This window comes from Scleropages formosus, chromosome 3 (assembly GCF_900964775.1).
Source record: "Scleropages formosus chromosome 3, fSclFor1.1, whole genome shotgun sequence".
Lineage (NCBI taxonomy): Eukaryota > Metazoa > Chordata > Actinopteri > Osteoglossiformes > Osteoglossidae > Scleropages > Scleropages formosus.
The window spans coordinates 23,308,437-23,328,202 of NC_041808.1; the positions used below are offsets into that span (position 1 = coordinate 23,308,437).

Sequence of the window (19,766 nt, forward strand, 5' to 3'; positions counted from 1 at the left end):
CACACAGAGTTTGACATACTTCTATGCAAGAGATGGTGAAAACCCTCCTATACAATTTCACTAGTCTGCACTGATCTTATTTGTGGGCTTACTTACAATCTTACTGGTCTTTGAAAAGGTGAATTTGGGAGAACACTGTCTTTTTAGACACAAAGACAAAGTTACAAAGACTGAAGAGGGCCTCTTAAAGAGAGACAGTGGCCTCAGGAAAGTGACTTGCATGGAGAGATTACCCCCACAAACTGACCTCTGAACACAGAGATAAAGTTCTATTTTAGCACAAATCAAAAAGCAGGAAAGTGCCAGGAATATGTCTGTACAGAAAGGCTCTGTCCAGTCCGACTTGAGTATCATACACAGCATCAACCTGCCCCAGGAGCTCAAATGGCTGGTCTTAAAACTTTGTGTGTTTCCATATGACTGTAGCTCCCCATGTCACTGCTCACATGGGAACCTGACACTGTTGCAGCACCACAGAACATTAACGGCTTGAATCAACTACATGCTCCTCCACTCAACCATGTTTGTATATGATGGCCTTCAAATACTGGCCTAGTAAACTCCATGGTAAGAGACTCCACCTGTTGCTCACTTGACAGAGCAGATGCATGTTGCCAACCACCTGGGACAGACCTCCCAGCGGCCTCTTACCTCTGCTTCTCCACCACAGCAACATCCTCAGGTGGTACTAGAGAGGACCTGCAGTGTCTTCCCCCTACCAGATCCAGACCTTTCTGTCATGTTAGGAATGTGGAATGTGCAGGGTCAAGAGGGCCATACTAACTGAGCACTGATCCACTGTTGCGCTGTAAAACATTAGCAGGGCAAAGGGCCAAGCTAGCAGCACGCTGTGTCCCATCAGGTCTCTTTGTTCAACGTTCACATGCGTGTGTTCCTGCTGTGTTTCAATGAGGAAATTAAAATACAGGGAGGGAAAAAAAAACATCTCAAAGCTGAAATATTTGTGTTTGGAAAGAATGGGGGAAAAAAAAAAAAAAAAAAAAAAACATTTTCATAGTGTCATGAAATTTGGGAACCTTGTCGGAAGGGTTTTTTAAAAAAAAAAAAAAAAAAAAAAAAAAAAGACTAGTGCTTGAGAGCAGGTGTCCACACACTAAGGAAGATGGGAACTGTCATATCTCATCAATGCCTTGGGGAAAAATACAACAGCAAGTTTCTATGAATAGTAGAGAAGCTAAACTTATTCATGGATACAAGAAACACACCTGAAAGAATCAGATTTTTGGTACTGCCTGAAAACATTCAAATTTTTGTATTAAGACAAATGTTTTAATACAAGCCACATAAGTAGCGTTAGGTTTTTATGGGAAATACAAATGTAGAAAATGCTCTTTGAAATTTGCTTTATAATTTTAAATGTGCTTATGTTAAACTTTTGTCTACAGTCCTAGGCATTTAAACAAAACATTTGTTTGGGGCAATACTTCCTTTGGACCACTACCACAGAGACCTCCTCATTCTAAGTATCTACTCTAATTCAATGACAGTGAGTAAATTGCCACACCCTCTCAGAACCATTTACCCACCACAAAAATTAAACTATGTAATTTTATCCAAAGTGGCATTACTATTTCATATTTCTTTACAATTTAACTGATTTTTATGCTGAATATTTTCCAAGTTTAATTCAGGTAATCACCTAGCTCAAGAGAACCACAGCTGGGGTCTGAACCTGCAACCTTTGGCCCCAGTCCTCAGCAAACAAGAGTGTACCCAAAATATGGGATTCGTCAACCTGTCAGCCCATCAGAAACTGGCCTAATGGCCTGAGACACTCCCTCCCAATGCTGCGGTTCTGCACCGTGGTGCTTGCTCAAGTTGATACACTGGTCCTCAAGCCCAGTGTGGGCCTCCCTAGGGGAATTCTTCCACTCTGATTATATAAAAAAAAAAAAAAAAAAAAAACCTTTATCCTAATTGGATTAGAGGGCCTGGTTTTTCTTTGCACATTCCACACTGTTCACGTTCCCCATTGAAAGCAGTGGGTTTCACATGCACAAGGAATAGAAATGGATGTGACACCACATCACTTCCGTACAAACACATGGAATCATTTCAATTCTATGGTTTTATATAGCAGGACATCAAAAAAAATCATTTACCAGGTCCTAAAATTAGGTAAATCTAACAATAGATAAACTCCAAAGAAAGATTTGTGTCCTCTATTTAAATAAAGCCAACACGCAGAAGCCACAGAGCACCTCTTGATTCAGCAGGTTGTAGAACCACCTTTAGTAGCAATAATAAAGTAATTGTTTTCTGTATGACTTTCAATCTCAAATCATTTGGGAGAAATTTTGGCCAACTCTTCTTTACAGCATTGATGTTTGAGGGCATAAGTTTATAAACCGCTCCTAAGGTTCCACCACAGCATGTCAATGGGGTTGAGGTCTGAACTTTGATTTAGTCATTCCAACACCTTGATTTTCCTCTTCCTTTTCAGCCTTTCACTTGTCAATTTACTGGTGTAAATTTGCTTGGGATCACTGTCCTGTTGCATGACCCACTTTCGGCAAAGTCTTAGCTTTGGGACACATGGCCTCACATTTATGTCTCTAATCCTTCAATATAGAGTAGAGTTCATGTACACTCGATGACTGAAAGGTGCCAAGGTCCTGCAGCTTCAAAACAAGCCCAAACAATCTCTATCATAGTGCTTGACAGCTGGTATGAGGGAATTTTGGCGATATGCTGTATGGTTTTAGATGCAACTTCACCAACCTGAGCATGCTGCCATGTTTTTTTTTTTTTTTTTTTTTGAGAGAAGGGGTGTTTTCCTGGCTATCCTTCCAATAAAAGCCACACATTTTGAGTCTACTACTGATCATATGGTCATGAAGCTTAACATTTCATCAAGGTGTGCAGATCCCTAGATGTAGCTCTTGGGTTCTTTACCATTTCGTTTACAAATAGTCTGACCTTGTGGCAAATTTGCTGGGATGCCCACTCCTGAGAAGACTAGCAGCAGTCTTGTTAAGTTCTTTGGAAGTGGCCTTCCAAGACCGAGGAGCAGCACATAGCTTCTGAGTCCATTGATATTTTTTCTCCTTGGCATGGTGCTATACACCTGAATGGTCTGGACCAAATTTGATTTATAAGTGGTTACACTTCTGATGACTGACTAATCAAGTGCATCTGAGTAGCACCACCTGACTTCTAATGGTGTACTGAATTTTCCTCCTATGGTTTCTGCATTTAGCTTACTTTCTGTTGAAAAAAATGACATAATGACACCTCTTACGTACCGTCTTATCTGTGGCTAGATTGATCAAATTACAGAAGTTGGTGAGGACCAAATGTTATTTATGCTTTGATATGTAAAACCATTGAATGCACTGCCAACCAGAGGGTATACTTTTTTCACATGACTATCATCAAAAAAAGTTTTATATATGACCAAATGAACAACGTCAATAAAACCATAGATCCTAAAAATAAATCTAACTCCTTAGGGATTTTTTTTTGTTGCATATCCCCTTTTAGAAGATTATTCTCCTTATAATGTGGCCTTTGTGCCCTGATTGGTAGAGAGTTCGATTTAAAATGACTCACTTGCAGCGAGCTTGCAATACATGTTCATGGTCCACGCATAACTCTTATGTGCTTAAGACGCCCACACTGCTGCGCTTGGGGGGAGACTAGCTCCATTTCTCTTTTAATTACAGCCGTGCTGTACTGAGCACACCAATGTCATCCTTACAGTTTAACATCATAGGAGGCAGAGGTGCAGTATTTTAAAAACCCATTTACTGCTCATGGATCATTTCCTACAGTAAATGCAATTTATATATGTAAGAACAGCATTATTCTCTGGAAAAATTAATTTTGATAAAAAAAAGCAGAAATAAGCACAAGTGGTACAATATTTGTACTGCGATGTTTCACACTCATTGCTCCAAGTTTCACTGCTCGTTTTCACAACGTCTGCATGCCGATACACAGATGTTTACTGAACGCTGCCTTATTTCACATGTCTTGAGTATGTGTGTCAGACTTCAGCAGAAGCAGAGAAAAGAATAACCTGTAGCACAGTGAAACAAGAACTGCAGAATTCCCTCCTGATAACAGAATTCATGCAGTGATAAGCTGCTAGCCGTTAGCTGAAAGCATCTCTTCACACATTTGGAAGAATTGCAGGTGGACCAGTTTCAGAAGATCAGAAGATCCTGCTGTCCCCCAACCCATTGTGCCCTCATTTAAACAGTGATCATTATTAAGCTTCTGAAAACAAATGTTGAGTGAGTGCTCTTACTACAGGTGAAGTGTGAAGGAGAAAACCCAACTGAACTCAGAAGTTTGGAGGACAAGGAACCTCTCAATGCAACTCACTATTCTAAGTCCATGAAGAGTTACTGATCTCACCCCGCAGGACCATGAAGAACCCAGTGTCGTGTATCCACACAAAAGCTGAAGAGGTACAAGGTCCTGCTGGATCCCTACAGAGTGATATTAGGCACAGTCCTGTGGCCTTGCACAACTCAAATTGAGCATCTGCTCCAATCTGAACGTGTATTTAATATTCATCTATCAACAATACTCTCTCAGCAGGAGCACGATGCCATTGAGTGAAGCCAGGAGCAAAAGCTTTACTGGTAACTGAAAGCATCTATCCTGCTGGGCATCAGATATAAGAACATACTTTAAAGAGTACAGAAAAAACACTGATTTAGGCTTTCTCTGGTTTTGCAGTGGTCCTTGCTAAAGCACAGCTGACGCAACTCAACAGCAATACGCAACCATTTTTGGGTTTTGTGCGACTCCAGGTGCATGAGGGGTTCCTGAAATGCTCTGCAAGCCAGTACCATGCACTTCCTCCTGGATGTAAGAAACTGGCAGTGTTGCATGTTCAGCAATAACAGAACCATGCTCCCTTTTCACACTGGTACATGTCATCATCTTTGGTGTCAAACATGTGCTCTACAACCACTTTTTCTGGTTTTCTAAGGTGACTGTTCATGCAAACCATTTGGTCTAGCACCTGCACCTGCCTCCATCACACTGCATCACATACCACCTCCCTACACTGACAGTGGTAGAGGAGTAGAATCAATGTGAATCTCATTAAGTACAGCAGCATTTTCACAACTAACAAATGAAGAACCAGGGATTATTCCAGAGGAGAGCATTTGGGAGAAGGAGATTTGAAGGGGAGAGACTGAAGAGAAGGGAAGAGGAAAAAAAAGCTTCAACACATCAGCAAGCAAAGCCTTGAGTAGGCCTTGGTTTTGAACTGACACACTTGCCTCGGGCAAAACTGCTTTGAAGCTGAGGGAAGATAGAGAACAGCAGAGGGAAAAACCAAACACTGGACAATGTTTTCATGAAAGGTTTAACCCTTGAGTGCTATGGAAGTATGAACAAAGTCATGTCTGAAGGATGGAGGATGGGTAGGATTGCTGTAGTTGCTCAAATGAATGGAAATCACATGAAACAGAACTGGTTATTCAGAGAATTCATAGATGCAGTATCCAGCATGTCATAAGACAAGAGACTTTGAAAACTGAACTGAAACGTAAGTTTGCTTTGGGCTGCCATATAAGGAACATGAATCTAAGCACATAAACCGTGCCAGACCCCAAAATCACAGTCGAAAAGGGCTCTGAAAAGCTGACGGCTGTCAGATTTAAGGACAAGAGCCAGCAGCTTCTCCAGCCCTCATCCTTTGCATGGGTCTCAGCACCTTCTGCAGCAGCGTAAGTCATGCATCATGTTGGAGGAAAAGAACAAATAAAGGTCAGGTACAAGCAAGAAGCACTTTACACTCCAGCTCAAGTCACACCACTTCATGGCGTGCAAGTGACAAAATCCAATCACAGTGTAGCTAACTAGAACAGTGACACACACCTAAATATCCTACAAAGGGAGGACCTTCAGCCTTAGTTCCATCCTGCCATATTGCAGGCAACGAGTCAATGAGTAGAACTCCAGCATGGGAGCTTGCTCTGGACAGCACTGGGGAAGCAAAAAAGACTGACTTTGCACTGCTTGGTGAAACAAGAAAATGGGAGGATTTTTACTCCAAAAAGGGAAATCCTACAGAGAGGCTGAAATGACAGCAAGTCCCATGTTCTAAACCCAGCTACAGTGTTCTTCTGAACAAGGGCGAACAGAGCCCTGTCTCTATGCCTAAGCATCATCATGTCCACTAGAAGATGCGGCACAGTGGCATAACTAGTAGTGCTGCTGTTTCACAGCACCTGGATGGTGCAAGGGGACGTGGGTTCCATCCCTGCTCAGTCTGCGTGGAGTTTGCATATTCTCCCCGTGTCTGCACGGGTTTCCTCTCACGGTCCAAAACATGCTGGTTAGGTTCCCTATAGTGCGTGAGTGACAGAGAGTGAGTGTATTCTGCTGATGTATGGATGAGTGACCCATTGTAAGTAGAGTATCTAGCACTGTAAGTCACCTTGGTGAATAAGGTGTGTGGGCTCATAACACTACATAGTGTTCATTGGAAGTTGCTTTGGAGAAAAGCATCTACTAAACAAATAAATGTAAATGTCATGTAAATGTAGAATAGGACCGGTAGAGAGCTAGAGCCCCAAAGAGTCAGGGCTTTCTAGATGGAGCCCGGAAAAGCTCTGGGCCTTTGTTGTAGCAGATCATAGACGAGGCCTCCTGACCATTCTGACTCATTTAACAGTTAAGTGTCTAACTCCATAGCGCAGGGAGAATGCAGGCAAGCAATCATGGGGAAACAAAAAAGACTAAAAACATGTTTGACATCATCCCTTAGACTTACTCTGAGGGAATGGCAGGCTGGCCCATGTACGACTGGCCTGTCCTACACTGCCTCAACTTCCTTCTACTTTTAAAGCTCAACTCTCAGATTCAAACAGGTAAAGTTCTTCTGCCTGAAGGGGGGGAGGGGGGGGGAAAAAAAAAAAAAAAAAAAAAAAAAAAAAAAAAACCACAGCCAGCAGTTCTTGGACTGTGGAACAGAGGCTGGGGTCTTCACATCACCCCTGGGACCTAAACAACAAAGCCATATACTCATTTTATTATTCAAAAAGGCAAGCTGCTCACCATCAATTATACATATCGGAGGAAGGACAGAGAGTGTTAAGGGATGCATAGAAGTCAACATGCCACATCACTGTCTAAATATGGATTCTCTAGACTCATGTTCTTCCGTACCCAAACTCTCTCGCACGAATTCCTGTCTACCAGTCCCTGGGGCTGCACACAGTTCTGTAGCTACATCTACCCTTTCTCAGGGTGGAGATAAGTTTTCACACTGTGCAGAGGATGCTCAACCACTTTTGTGCTGTATGGTTGTTGTCCATCTTCTCTGAAGTGGCCACAAGTCTATCAGTATCTGTGGGCCTTTTAGAATAGATTTCTTTGGAGAGCTTGTTTTATTCAAAGGGAAACTGTATAACTTCAAAAAGGAAAAGTGAATTGCATAAACTGAGTGTCACTACTTCAAAAGAATAAAAAAAAGGCTGAAATTCAGATGCTCATAGAACTTTACACTAAGCAGATTAATGTAAAACATGCAATTTAAGCCTTAAATCTGAGTAGTTCTAAACTTTCATTCTTTAGGAAATTAGACAACAGTAAAATACCCCATATTCTTGAGTCTTAGCAATCCTTACACTCATTACATGCTGCCTGCTCTTCTTTCAACTTCCTGCACATCAAAAGGGGCCAACCATCTGCATTTTATTACATTACTGATAGAAAGGGCATTCACAAAATGTCTGGCAAAGCTGCCTGGTAAACAGAAGTGCAGCATTCAGGTATGCAGTGCAGTGGGGTTTGGCCAAGATAACACCAGCTTGAAATTTTTGAAGGAAATCACAAGGAAACCACTTCTTCCAGTCCAATGTGATGGTGTTAAAATCTTATAACTGAAATCGCTGTCAAGCAAATACAGAGAATTTTGTTGATCGTTTCAGTTGTTCAGGAAGGTTGTTCGTGGAACCTTTGCGGAACAAAGACCATCTTGCAGTGGGAGGAGTGGTCACACAGCTCGATCACTAGAGAGCCACAGGTGATGAAAGCCATTAGCCATGGAGAAAGTACCAGGAGCACCATCATCTGCTCGTCACCTGTTTACTGGACAGTGTGACCTAAGGATACCGGGGCCAATTTCTGCAGCTGAGCTGTGTGTACTTACATCTGTGGGGTCAAGGAGTCTATACCCCTACTCACCCAGATGTTAACATACCCGTATGCTTGTATTGAACAAGTTGAGCAAGAAGAAAGAGGGAATCAGCAGGGATTGCTCAGGACTGATGTCTCATTTCAGGACTTTTGTCACCAGAGATGCATGTGGTCTAAGAAAGAAAAACACTGGATCCTGTTTACACCATGATACTAAGAAAGAAGGATGCTAAAACAGTTGCTTACACAATCAGAAGATTCTATGCATGTCAACTGGACACAGAGTCATGAATAGTTGCAGTCAGAAAGAAATTAGAAAAAACAGTATGGCAGCAAACAAAGTAGATATAATCATATTTGACAACTAATCATGTATTTGACAAAATCCAAGTCTTAGCTGATGATGCCTTCTGTACAATGGCAAGCAAAGCCTTCACGATCAAGATTGCAAGCCTACCAAGCTGAACACCCCAGCAAATTTCACTAGGACTTTTGCCATCTGCTCCCACCATCTCAGCCCTGCATTCTATCATGTGCTGCCTATCCCCTCTGGGTGGGGAAGTGCATTTCCTGGCATACTTCTTCCAGCTGCAGCCACTTGTGTAGCCCCTGTGGCATCTCCTGGACATTGGGAGCACCCTCAGGGAGCCATACGGGAGCTGATCGAAGGAGGATGGAACAGGAAGAACACACACCAAGGGAACTCCTCTGACAAGGATCATTTGTTCTGTCCTGGTGATTTCATAGCAGTGTTTGTGCTACTCATTGCCAAATAAATAAACAACGCTGACAGTGAGAGGTGAGCCCTTCTACTGATGTGACTCATGGCAGCAAAGGCATACAGCAGACAAAGCTATTTATTGTCAAGCTGATTTCGCGCTCAGTTTACAACATTAGTACTTGTGAATAGATGGCTTAAAAGGTCTAAAATGGTAAAGTTTACAAAGTATACTATTGAAAGTTAAATGGACCTCAAAGGAATGCTGTTACCTAAGCCCTGTACCGGACAAAACCGAAGCAGCAACAGACCCCACACCCTTCCCATGCAGCATGTTCATTTATCTCAGACCTTTCCAAAGGCAGATCATGCTACCTCACATCCTCCACCAGAGTACATTTCCCATAGAGCCATGGGAGGGCACTAAGACAGACTGCATCTGCCTGCAGCTTATCTCTAAACTTCAAGTGGGGGTTGGTTTGCTATCCAATCCAGTTTGTGGCATCTGCATGGTCTGCAAGTCATTTTTTTTTTTTTTTTAATATAAATATATGCAACAACTGTAGAGTTTAGAGGTACTCAACGTGTGTGCATTGCAGAGGCAAGAGCCTAAGGCTGACCCTTTGTATCAAAATGGCCATTTCTAACGCAACGGGGCAAAACAATCAAGTGGAACCCATCTGCCACAGGGCTCCTCTTTGTAGAGGAGCAACAATCTCAGCATCTAAGAGGAGGGTCAGCTAGGCAGCAGCAGCTGTATGGAAATGAACAACACCATGCCCTCATGTGGCAGCCAAAACAAAGTCTCCCCCTCAGCTATGCAGCCGGAGCATGAACTTCATGGCTTGGTGCTCAGGGAAGCAGATAAGAACCTCATACATGTGGTGAGCAGAAAAGCGCAACAAAGTACACAGGGCAATGCTGTCTGCAGGAAGCAGGAAGCATATGGCCTACCACAGACCTAGAAAGGGACACAGCAACAAAACTACACCTTCCACCTGCCCCCTGGGACATGGCCAATGTTAGCACTGCACATGGAATTACAAAACCCTCCAGTGAAATCATTCCAGGCTCTCTACAATTTCTGATAATGCTACACATGGATATAGTAAAGGCTTCAGTTAGCCATGTGAACACTAAAACACTAAGTACTATTATTAATTTCTCAATTTTCACCAAAGCAACTTAATGCAAACCTGCTTACATCGACTTAGCCACTTACACAGCTAGATCATTTTTACTGTATCAATTTGGGATAAGTGCTTTGATCAAAATAACTACAAAAGGAAGCAGGATTCAAACTCAGGCCCTTGGAGTACATGGTGCAGCACAGTAGCATCATGGTACAGCTGCACTAACTCATAAGTGCTAGAATTACACACACACACACACACACGGAAAATGTGTGTGACCTCTCTGCCCTGAGCAACTAGCAACACTGAGCTTTAATGAAGTTCCACAAGAGGCAGAGGATGCACTCAAACTTCTGAGCTTGAGATGGAGATGAGAGGATGGATAGAAAATATAGCCCATTTCTGGCTAGAGACTGTTGCCTGGCAACCCAAAGGCTGGCTGGACTCCATCAGCATGAGGGACCTCTTGTCTGTTGTCAAACTGAGCCCTGGGGTGGCCACTGCTTTTGCCACGTTACGATTTTTTACAAGCCGAACTGCAGCTCGTTTGTCCTTCTCGGAGAAAGGGGGGGGACGACCACTGAGTCATCACAGTCAACAGCCATAAACAGGTTGAGGAATGCGTCTTGAGCTGGAGACCATAATGAGGATCCTGACACTCTATAGTAGCTAGTGTGCTCTTGTTGACTTGAGACTAAATCTGTCTTCCTTCAAATTCAGGGACATGCATTTCAGTCAGACATTTCTCATATTTCTCATAATGAATAAGCCTTTGCCTGTACCCCAGGTGTTCGGGTTTAGTTGGATTCATGCAGAGCAGAGGCACGTAGAGAACACCTGGACAAGTGGAAAGGTAGTACAAGATATTGTCAGTTAGTAATGTGTAACTAATGGTCAGGGCTGCCATCTTGCAATCTAAAGGCTCCACACTGAAATCTTTTCTACTGCTGTAGTACTTTGACTAAGGTACTTACCCTGGATTGATTTAATAAAAGCTACCTTACTGTATAAACAGGTAAATCAGTGCAAGTAGGTTAGTGTACACACACATACTGTTAACAGTTTAGGTTGCTTTTGAGAAAGGTGTCAGATGAATGGATGATTACTCAAATACATTAAATTACATTTCAAGGGGAAAAAAATAATTCCAAAACACTTGATTCCACCTAAAATGAGGATTACTTTGCACTCTTCTTTTACACACAAAGCACACAGGGTGAACCTGGCAAAAAACGTGACATCTCCTGGCTTCCTGTTTCTGTGCTTTGACTTAAGAGCGAGACAGAGAAGAAAGTCCACACCATCCAGCTATTAAGAAAAACACTCATCCTCATTTTCTCAGATGAAATCAGCAGCAGGGAAACTGAAGTGTGGAGGGGGAGAAGAAGAGCAGAGCGGTGTGTCCGCAGATGGACTGAGCAACACTGACCGCTTGCACACTCACAGCCTCTTCCCTTCTGCCATTAAAGCGCTGGGTTCTTCAAATGGCTCTGTCTTACACAGGGGGGCTGTGTTCAGCACACCTTGAAGGACAGTGAGAGATTTTAACATAGGTCTTCCTTGCAACCAAGGTGGGGCTTGAGGATCTGAGCATTGAAACAACTCTCCTACCACATGGTTGCTCGGGGGATGGAGGCATCTGCCCCGTGGGTATCACAGTTACCCTGGTAACACTCCCACATGATTGATTAATTAAGGAGGGCTCTCAGGCTGAGTGCTTCGGCTCCTGCTACCAGCGCCTCCTTGGCCCCACTTGCTCCTCACCACAAGGGACCTGAAGAGGCCTACTGATCAAGGACCTGGCTTTGCCCACTGAAGCCTGACAGAACAACATGCTTTTATCAAACAGACTTTGTGCTAAACACGCAACAAGCAGGTAAAAGGCACACAAACTGTAGGTGCTTCATTACTGCTTTAAAACTTTTCCTGCCTAGCCCCTCTCTCAGGCCAGGCACACAGGTAAAGAGCAGGACTTTCCTAGGGAAAGCATGAACAGATCTTGAGGCTGCCACTCTTGATGACAACCTAAACAAAAACAGCTCATCGCGCAGAACATGCGCAGCTGCTTAAGAACCAGTACAGTCCTGTATTGCCAAGGACCCCAGCTGGAACCCCAGGAGTGCCTCGAGCAACAGGTTGGCGTATCAGTGCCAGTCACCTGTTCCTGCAGGTGTGCTGCCACCTGGTAGCCATTTACAGGAAGTTGGAGACTTGTTTCAAAGGATTAAAGGGTTAGCATCAAAAGAGGCAGGAGGGAGTTTGTAATAGCGCTGTAACTATAGCTGCTGCCATGTTTAGTCTTTTCTCCTCATCTGTTTAATGGTTATACAGAGATTTTCTCAAGAGAACTGCACAAGGAAAACTGTCACAGAAAATCCAGTTTCTATGACATACGTTCAACTTTAATAAGACCGACAGAGCAGTAAACTCCAGCCCTTTGGTGCCCATAAATTGGAGATAAAAGTGCTGTAATTTGCGGATGGGGTGCTAGGCTAACAGCACAGTGAATTACCATGGAGGGTATGAGAACAGAACTAGGGTGCAAGAGGTGTGCTCATTCAGGCTCTCAGGATCCAGAACTTGGAAGAATTACGGCTTATTGGCTCGAGGCGCCTCTCATTCAGACGCTGGAAGGGGCAGAAGGATACAGGTGTGAGAATACTGACAAGCCCTCTGGTCTGACCTGTTCTAAACTGCTGCTAAGGATTTTCAAAAAGGTACCTTCACAGCTGGGCTGCAGAACAACCAGGAACCTGTGTGTCAGACCTCTCTCAGCCTCCCTCATCCTCATTTGCTCTCCTGAGCTGCACAGGAAGCCTAGACCCAATGCCAGGCAGAGTCTAGCAGCAGGAGGAGAGGCTATTACTGGCACCTCAGCGAGGGCACACTTCCTCCAGGCCATAGTGGACAATAAAGCCCGACCCCAGCGTGTACCGATTGTGTAAAAGCCATCGCAATGTCACCAGCCGGGGATTTCCTGACTAAAACTTAACAGTTTTAATGAAGCCCAATCAGATTTCCCCGTGGGTAATAGATCAAGAGAACCACCAGCAGGAAGGCTGTTTAAACCTATCCAAGGCGTAAATGTACGTGGCCTCAGAGAGAGTGTTCCCCAATGTGTTTCTTTCAAGCTGCTAACAAGCACCAAAGGTAAAAGTGACTGATCTCACTTTGTGTTTTTATGGGCTGAGCACATGGGGCTTACAGCCACCACTGGCCTCTGACAGCAGTCGCCGTTTGAAGTGCAGCCTTTATGGGCACCTGTTTCTCATCCAGCTTCTTCAAACCTTAAACTGGGAGCAAATGTAACAGCAGGTAACATACACAGATACACAGACTTGAATTTCCAAGATTTTAATCTTGGAATGGAGGGCTCCAAACACACATTTCAGCATAGCTGCAAAATGACCACAGCCAGAGTTATAATGACCGTTCTGTAGTTGTACATAGCAGGGTCACACTCCATAGGCTCTGCCAGTTAGTGTTCCACAGATACTGGGAATAAAAGGGCACAGTGCACATATCCAGCACCAAACTGAGCTTGGATTATTAATTTCACACTTCACGGAGCCATTCACAAACACTCCAGTGGCATTACTTTTCCAGATTTGAACCTACAGCCTACAGAGATCCAATGCCTTACTGCAACTGCAAGTCTTCCCCATGCAGAGCACAGCACTCCGGAACACGGTGAAACACCGGACAGTGGTGTGCCACCGAATGCTAATGCGGAAGCATTGAGCCATAAATATCCGTAGCCCAAAGATCAAGGCTGTAAAGACCCTGGCAGGAGCCCTTAGCTAATGTACGCCATGCAAACATGCCGCAAATGTAGAACTGGAAAAGGCAAGTCAGTGAAGGGCCGCAACCTGGAGGAGAGGCTGAGCACAAGCAGGACACACACGTGCCCTAAAAAGAGCTAGGAGAGGTCCACTGGTGGAACACACATGTTTGTCATGGTGACAGGGGGATTCTGGAGCTGTACCCTGGTTTTAATGGAGGACTGCTATAAATAACAGCTCTGGGCTCTCTTATGACACACACACACACACACACACACACACACACACACCATGCAGGGCCCAACTGCTCCATCACAGATGCTGCTGGGATCATAGCAACAGGCTCCCAGTGAACATCTGGTACATCCCCACTCTTCTGATATCCACATCCACACAAAGGTCTGTGGGCTTTCTCCCCATACAGTGTACTGTACCATTATTTGACAATTTCACCTTTAAGGCTTACGGATCCATACAGACATCCCATTATGGCCCTGGTACTTGCCTGCACGCTCATCTCCAGTGGTGCACCTGCTAAACCTGGCCACCCCAGAAGGATGGCCCTTTCAACAGGTCAGCAGCACTGGACACGCTTGGCTCCTGCACCACATAAAACTAGGAATCCCAACATAAAACCACCACTGCTTGGACATCAGATATTTACAGTCAATTTCTTTCCAATGTTCAACTGGAGGTCACTGGCATATTTTGCACAGAGTGAACAGATTTTTGTGCTTTTAAATACAATGGATTTGCAGTGTGCAGAAGTGTATGGTGAGTGTCTGGAGGCCCAACACCTTCACACACAATGGCTGATAATGAACTAAACCATAACAACCATGGCAACCCAGGTGCCTGTGCACGGTCAACTCCAAATGGTATATGTCGATGTTAACACGGCTCTTAGCAAACCAAAATTTCAAACCCAGACATATCACCAAACGAAACATTAAAATAAAAAAAAAAAAAAAAAGGGGGGGGGGGGGGGGGGGGGGAGACAAACCACACTAGAGAGGCTCAACTGCACTCCAGTAGGTAATACAGCACAGCTACCAAATCTCAGAACATATTCTTCCACTGAAGGCATGCCCACTGACCACAACTAACAGCAGTGATACAAGCAAGATTCCCTAAACATGGTAAAGAGCTCTGAAACTGTCATTACCCTGTTGCTTTCCCAGTGGCGAGTTGAGCCAGCTCTGCCCTCTGCTGGTCATAGACTACAAGTACATGTTGGTAAAACAAGACCACCAGAGACATGCCTTTCTCATCTCATGACCCTGAGGCCACTGTGGAACAAAACTAGAGGTGCAGTAAGTACTTGAGTGCTCCGGTGCCACAGTCCAGACAAAAGGCTCTGAGCCTGTTGGTGGGACTGGATGGAAATGGACAGAATTTAGGTAAACTGCATTTGCTTACCTGCTCGTGTGGGAGGGAACAACACCAATAGCAACAGCAGCATGGCAAAGCAAGCACAAATTAATGCAGTTTACAGAGCGAGTCCTGAACACACACACACACACACACACACACACACACACACACACACACAACCTTCTGCTTTGTAAACAGTGTCCGGCATACTCTGTATCTATGGGTCCAGCAGCACCAGCCAAGGTAAACGTTTCAGAGAAGACTACGTGCTGATAAAGCAACCATCCTGAAATGCGGTCTCACTGCCGCTTCGCATCCTACAGCACATGATTATGCTGTGTCCCATCTTCTGGCTCGACTGACAAATCGCACAAAACCTGTTTCTGAGAACAACTCTGGTTAACTGATCTAGACTCACTGTAGAAATGACAAATGGGGTTAATGGACAGGACAGATGGTGGGGTCACAGGTGACCAAGAGACCAATTCCACTGACAGGTACAGCAGAAAGGCATTTGAGATCTATAGTTACTTAGCTGAGGCTTTTCTCCAAAGCGGACTTTCTGTTAAGGTACATACATAATTATTCACCCATTTATACAGGCGGTGGCGCAGTGGGTTGGACGCAGTCCTGCTCTCCGGTGGGTCTGGGGTTCGAGTCCCGCTTGGGGTGCCTTGCGACGGACTGGCGTCCCGTCCTGGGTGTGTCCCCCTCCCCTCCGGCTTACGCCCTGTGTTACGGGTAGGCTCCGGTTCCCCGTGACCCCGTATGGACAAGCGGTTCTGAAAATGTGTGTGTGGGGTTTCTTTTACTATGGCAATTAAGTACTACCGCAAAGGAAAAAAATTCAAGCCCACAGCCTCCAAGTCCAAAGCTGCACCTATACATGTGAGATAAATGTACCATGTCTGAAACCCTGCAGACCTCTATGCATTGCATTATGCAAAATATCTACAGTAACAGACTCATCAGCTGACATACTCAGTAACGTGAGCCCATCATTTTTCAGCAGGAAATGTAGCCAGGTCTAGAGTGTAAGTTCTGGCACGTGACACATCTACTGTTGGTCAGAGGTCACGGTAATAAGCAATGTTATTTTTTTCCAGAGTACCATGTCAAATATTACAGTTCTGCAATAACATATCCAACACTGCAAAGAGCCACAGCACATTAAACACAGCAGACTTCACTACATGGATACAAGTGACAGAAGAGGCCACGGGGGCTGATGTTAGAGCTCCGATTGAGCATGAGATGATTACAAGAGACAGGTTCATGATGAGCCCTCCAAGTCGCCCTAGTAATCATCTCAGCGTGCGCATGCAAACGGCTCATTTCACGTCAGGGTGCTCTGTTGCGCACCGCTGACCAGGAACAGGCAGCTGCTTGAGGGGAACGCATACAGCATGTAGCCTTCCTAATTCTACAGGAACAAGGGCATTGAGATCTTCTGAGTTTTAGGTGCAATTCAGAAGCACTGGATCGCTTGAATCTTCCTTTCGCTATTCATTTCTCTATCACACTAGCCCTGAACACAAAACATAGATGACTCACATAAAAAGTAAATGCAAGAGTAGCAGCATACTGGCACAACAAGAAGCGCTGGCACCACACATTTCATGGGATTCAGGTTCACGTCCCACTCAGTCTGTGTGTACTTTACATGTTCTTTCTGTGTTCATGTGGGTTTCCTCTAGGTCCAAAGACACGTTTCATGTGGATCAGTGACTCTAAATTGATTCAGCAAGTGAGCGATTGCCCTGCAGTGGTCCAGGGTTCTACCCTGGGTGTATCCTGCCACACACATTGTTCAGGGACAGCTGGTAGCGGAGTGGTTAGAGCTGCTGCCTTTGGACCCAAAGGTTGCAAGTTTGATTCCCAACTGTAGTACCCCTGAACAAGGTACTTATCCTAAATTGCTCCCGTAAAAAAAATTACCCAACTGTATAAATGAGTAAAAAATTTAAGTAGCTTAACATTGCAGGTCACTTTGGAGCAAAGTGTCAGCTAAAAGAATAAATGTAAATATAGTTAAGGTATGTTTCTGGGATAAGATCTGGACCACTGTGGCTGTATATATTAACCTGCACCATGGAGCAGGGTAAGACAGCACAAAGATGGACAAGTCACCCTGTAAGGAGAACTTAAATTGCCACTCTGCAGTTGATCTTTGTATCGCATTCAGTTTGTCTTGGTGGAGGCGGTTATATCAACATTTCTCACATGCAGCTTCAGTGACAGCCTGCGTTGTTTCTGCTAAGTGTCACATTAGCAGAGAGCACCATCGCACAGATGCTCGTCCTAGAAGACAAATCCACAAAAGACCTTTTCCTTGCGTTAAAATAATTAAGAGCAGATCTATTACCTCTTCATGCAAGACACCTTAGGGAGGAACTGAAGGTTAAAGAGGAGCAAAATGTTGAGGCATTCATCTATTGATAGTGTCATTATGGCTTCATCTAATGACGCCAGTTTGCAGGTTTAACGGAGGGTCAAGCGCATAATGAGTCACATCACACTGGAGATGTGCTGATTGCAACAGCGCTCTCTCTCTTCCTGAGTGGCACATGTCGGGGAGGTGGGGGGCGATTGGTAGAATTTAAACATCACAGTCCTTCCAAGCCTTAATTAAAAATTACTGCTTGAGAAGAGGAACAATCAGATCCAATTTAGAGCTGAAGTGGATACATTATTGTGTCTCAAGAAAATCGAGTGAAGAAAAACGGTCAACAGCACACGCAGCAGCGTCTCCGAAGTTAGGCCCATTGACCAACTCCTTTTCCACTGAAGTCTCAGATTATTTGAGGCAGTGCATGTCCAGCTGGTCCAGAAGACCGAAGTGCAAGTGGAACCTGCAAAGAGTTCCCACGTGTTGTTCCTTATCCTTCTCTACTTGCTTCCTGTAGCTGCTAAATAGATAAACGTAAATGTAATCTCTGGTTATGTCTGACAAGATGGTCAAAGGATCTGCTCCTGATATCGCCAGGGCTTGATCATTCCTTGTAGCCCAGTAGGGCACTGTCCTCCTCCACTTCTAGATGCTTAGTGGTCCAAAAGGTCCAAAATGTGAAGTCCATAGATTCTTGGTTTTGGCTGCAATGTTTTGTAACTAGTTTCCTCAGATGCTAAACTTTCAACATTCAAGAAGTCTCAAGACCCATCTTTTCCAGACCCACTTCTATCCTGATCTTGTGACAGCTCCATAAACTTGCATTACACCAACTGTCACCTCTGTATTTCCTATCAATTCTGGTGGCACTGTGCTGACAGTCATGTGTCTGTATCTACAAGCTTTTGTTGTTGATGCACTTTGGTACTGGACTGTAGAGGAAAGACTCTGCTAAATTAATACATGTAAACAGGTGCATCTCAGACCAGAAACATGATGCCCAAAGGGAAAAAGAAATGTCACTGGAACATAATTATGATAAAAATATTGTTGATAGTTTACTGCTGCAGCAGCATTTTGTAATATTCTGGAAATTTCCACAATGGTTGGTCCATGTGTCAGGCAGGCACTACATGGTCTGCTCCCCAGTTACATGCTGCCACTTCATACATGGTCAGCACCTTTTTGCCACATGTGGAGAAACACATGTACCCTGAACCTAACACTACTTTCCACCCAGTGGGACTTCATGCATTTGTCACCTCAAGCAGCCATGCAAGTGACAAGTTGGGGGTCTTGATATAAATTTTTTTTAAAAAAGCAAGCTACTTACAGAGAATCGCTCTGAGTGGGAATGAGAGTTTCAGAATTCCAACCATAACCTGTAGTTCCATTGCAAAACACCTTTTTATGGCTTGCCACTTTGACACAATATATAACTCAAATGAGCTTGTAGAAACAGGGGAGCAAACAGTAAACCCAATGGCTCCTGGTCACAGGATAGAATGTGCTCCAACTCCTCCAATCTGACTCTGAGGTACACCAGGTGGACAGACTGCTCAGCCAGCTGTCCAAATGCCATGCTGCTCTTGGGCCAGTGGACACCACACCTAGGCTGGACGCCCCCGCCTTGGGCACCATACTATGCGCTTCAACAATTCTCCAAATTAAGCACAAACCTTAACCAACAGGTGTAGGTGAATACAAGTAACCGCACATGCACAACTACAAATGAATTTACATGATGCACCTCATGGTGATTTTAAGTAGGTTATAGAGGGTTAATGTGCCAATCTAAATTCAGTGAATGAAATGAGAGACATTTTTTCCCCAAAAGGTTTACACCAAAGGAAGGGAAACAGTACATGTCAAAGAAAGAGGAGGCCACATTATAGCCATGTCACTCTCTTCCAGGGGAAAGGCACTGCTTAGCTGGGCTGCTGGCACTGATCCGCTAGGAATGAAACCAGCTCAGAATAGCGGTTGGCACATACCCCCCTCTGTGGCATTTGGGGCTGGAGAGCAGCTGGGACTGTCCTATGAGGAACTATTCCGTGTGCTCAGACATCCCTATGGGTAAGACAGCATTTAGAAGGCCTGCACCACATTTACTGGTACCCATTGGTCTCCTTTCAGCACTAACCTGGCAGAAGGATGAGCAGTGTGTCAAAGCGAGAACCACAGAAGCAATGAGCTAAGGACACTGCTTCCCCATAAAGTCCACACCACAGCGTAGTGAT

General features: G+C 44.4%; 1 protein-coding gene across 1 annotated transcript in view; it reads right to left on the reverse strand.

Moving 5' to 3' along the window:
• Positions 1-12,539: 12,539 nt before the first annotated feature.
• Positions 12,540-19,766, reverse strand: part of LOC114910190 (lipopolysaccharide-responsive and beige-like anchor protein) — an 84,707-nt gene continuing 77,480 nt past the window's right edge. Inside the window, exon 39 of the mRNA XM_029250165.1 lies at positions 12,540-12,608. Coding sequence (XP_029105998.1) covers positions 12,540-12,608 — 69 coding nt within the window. The remainder of the gene's footprint in view (positions 12,609-19,766) is intronic.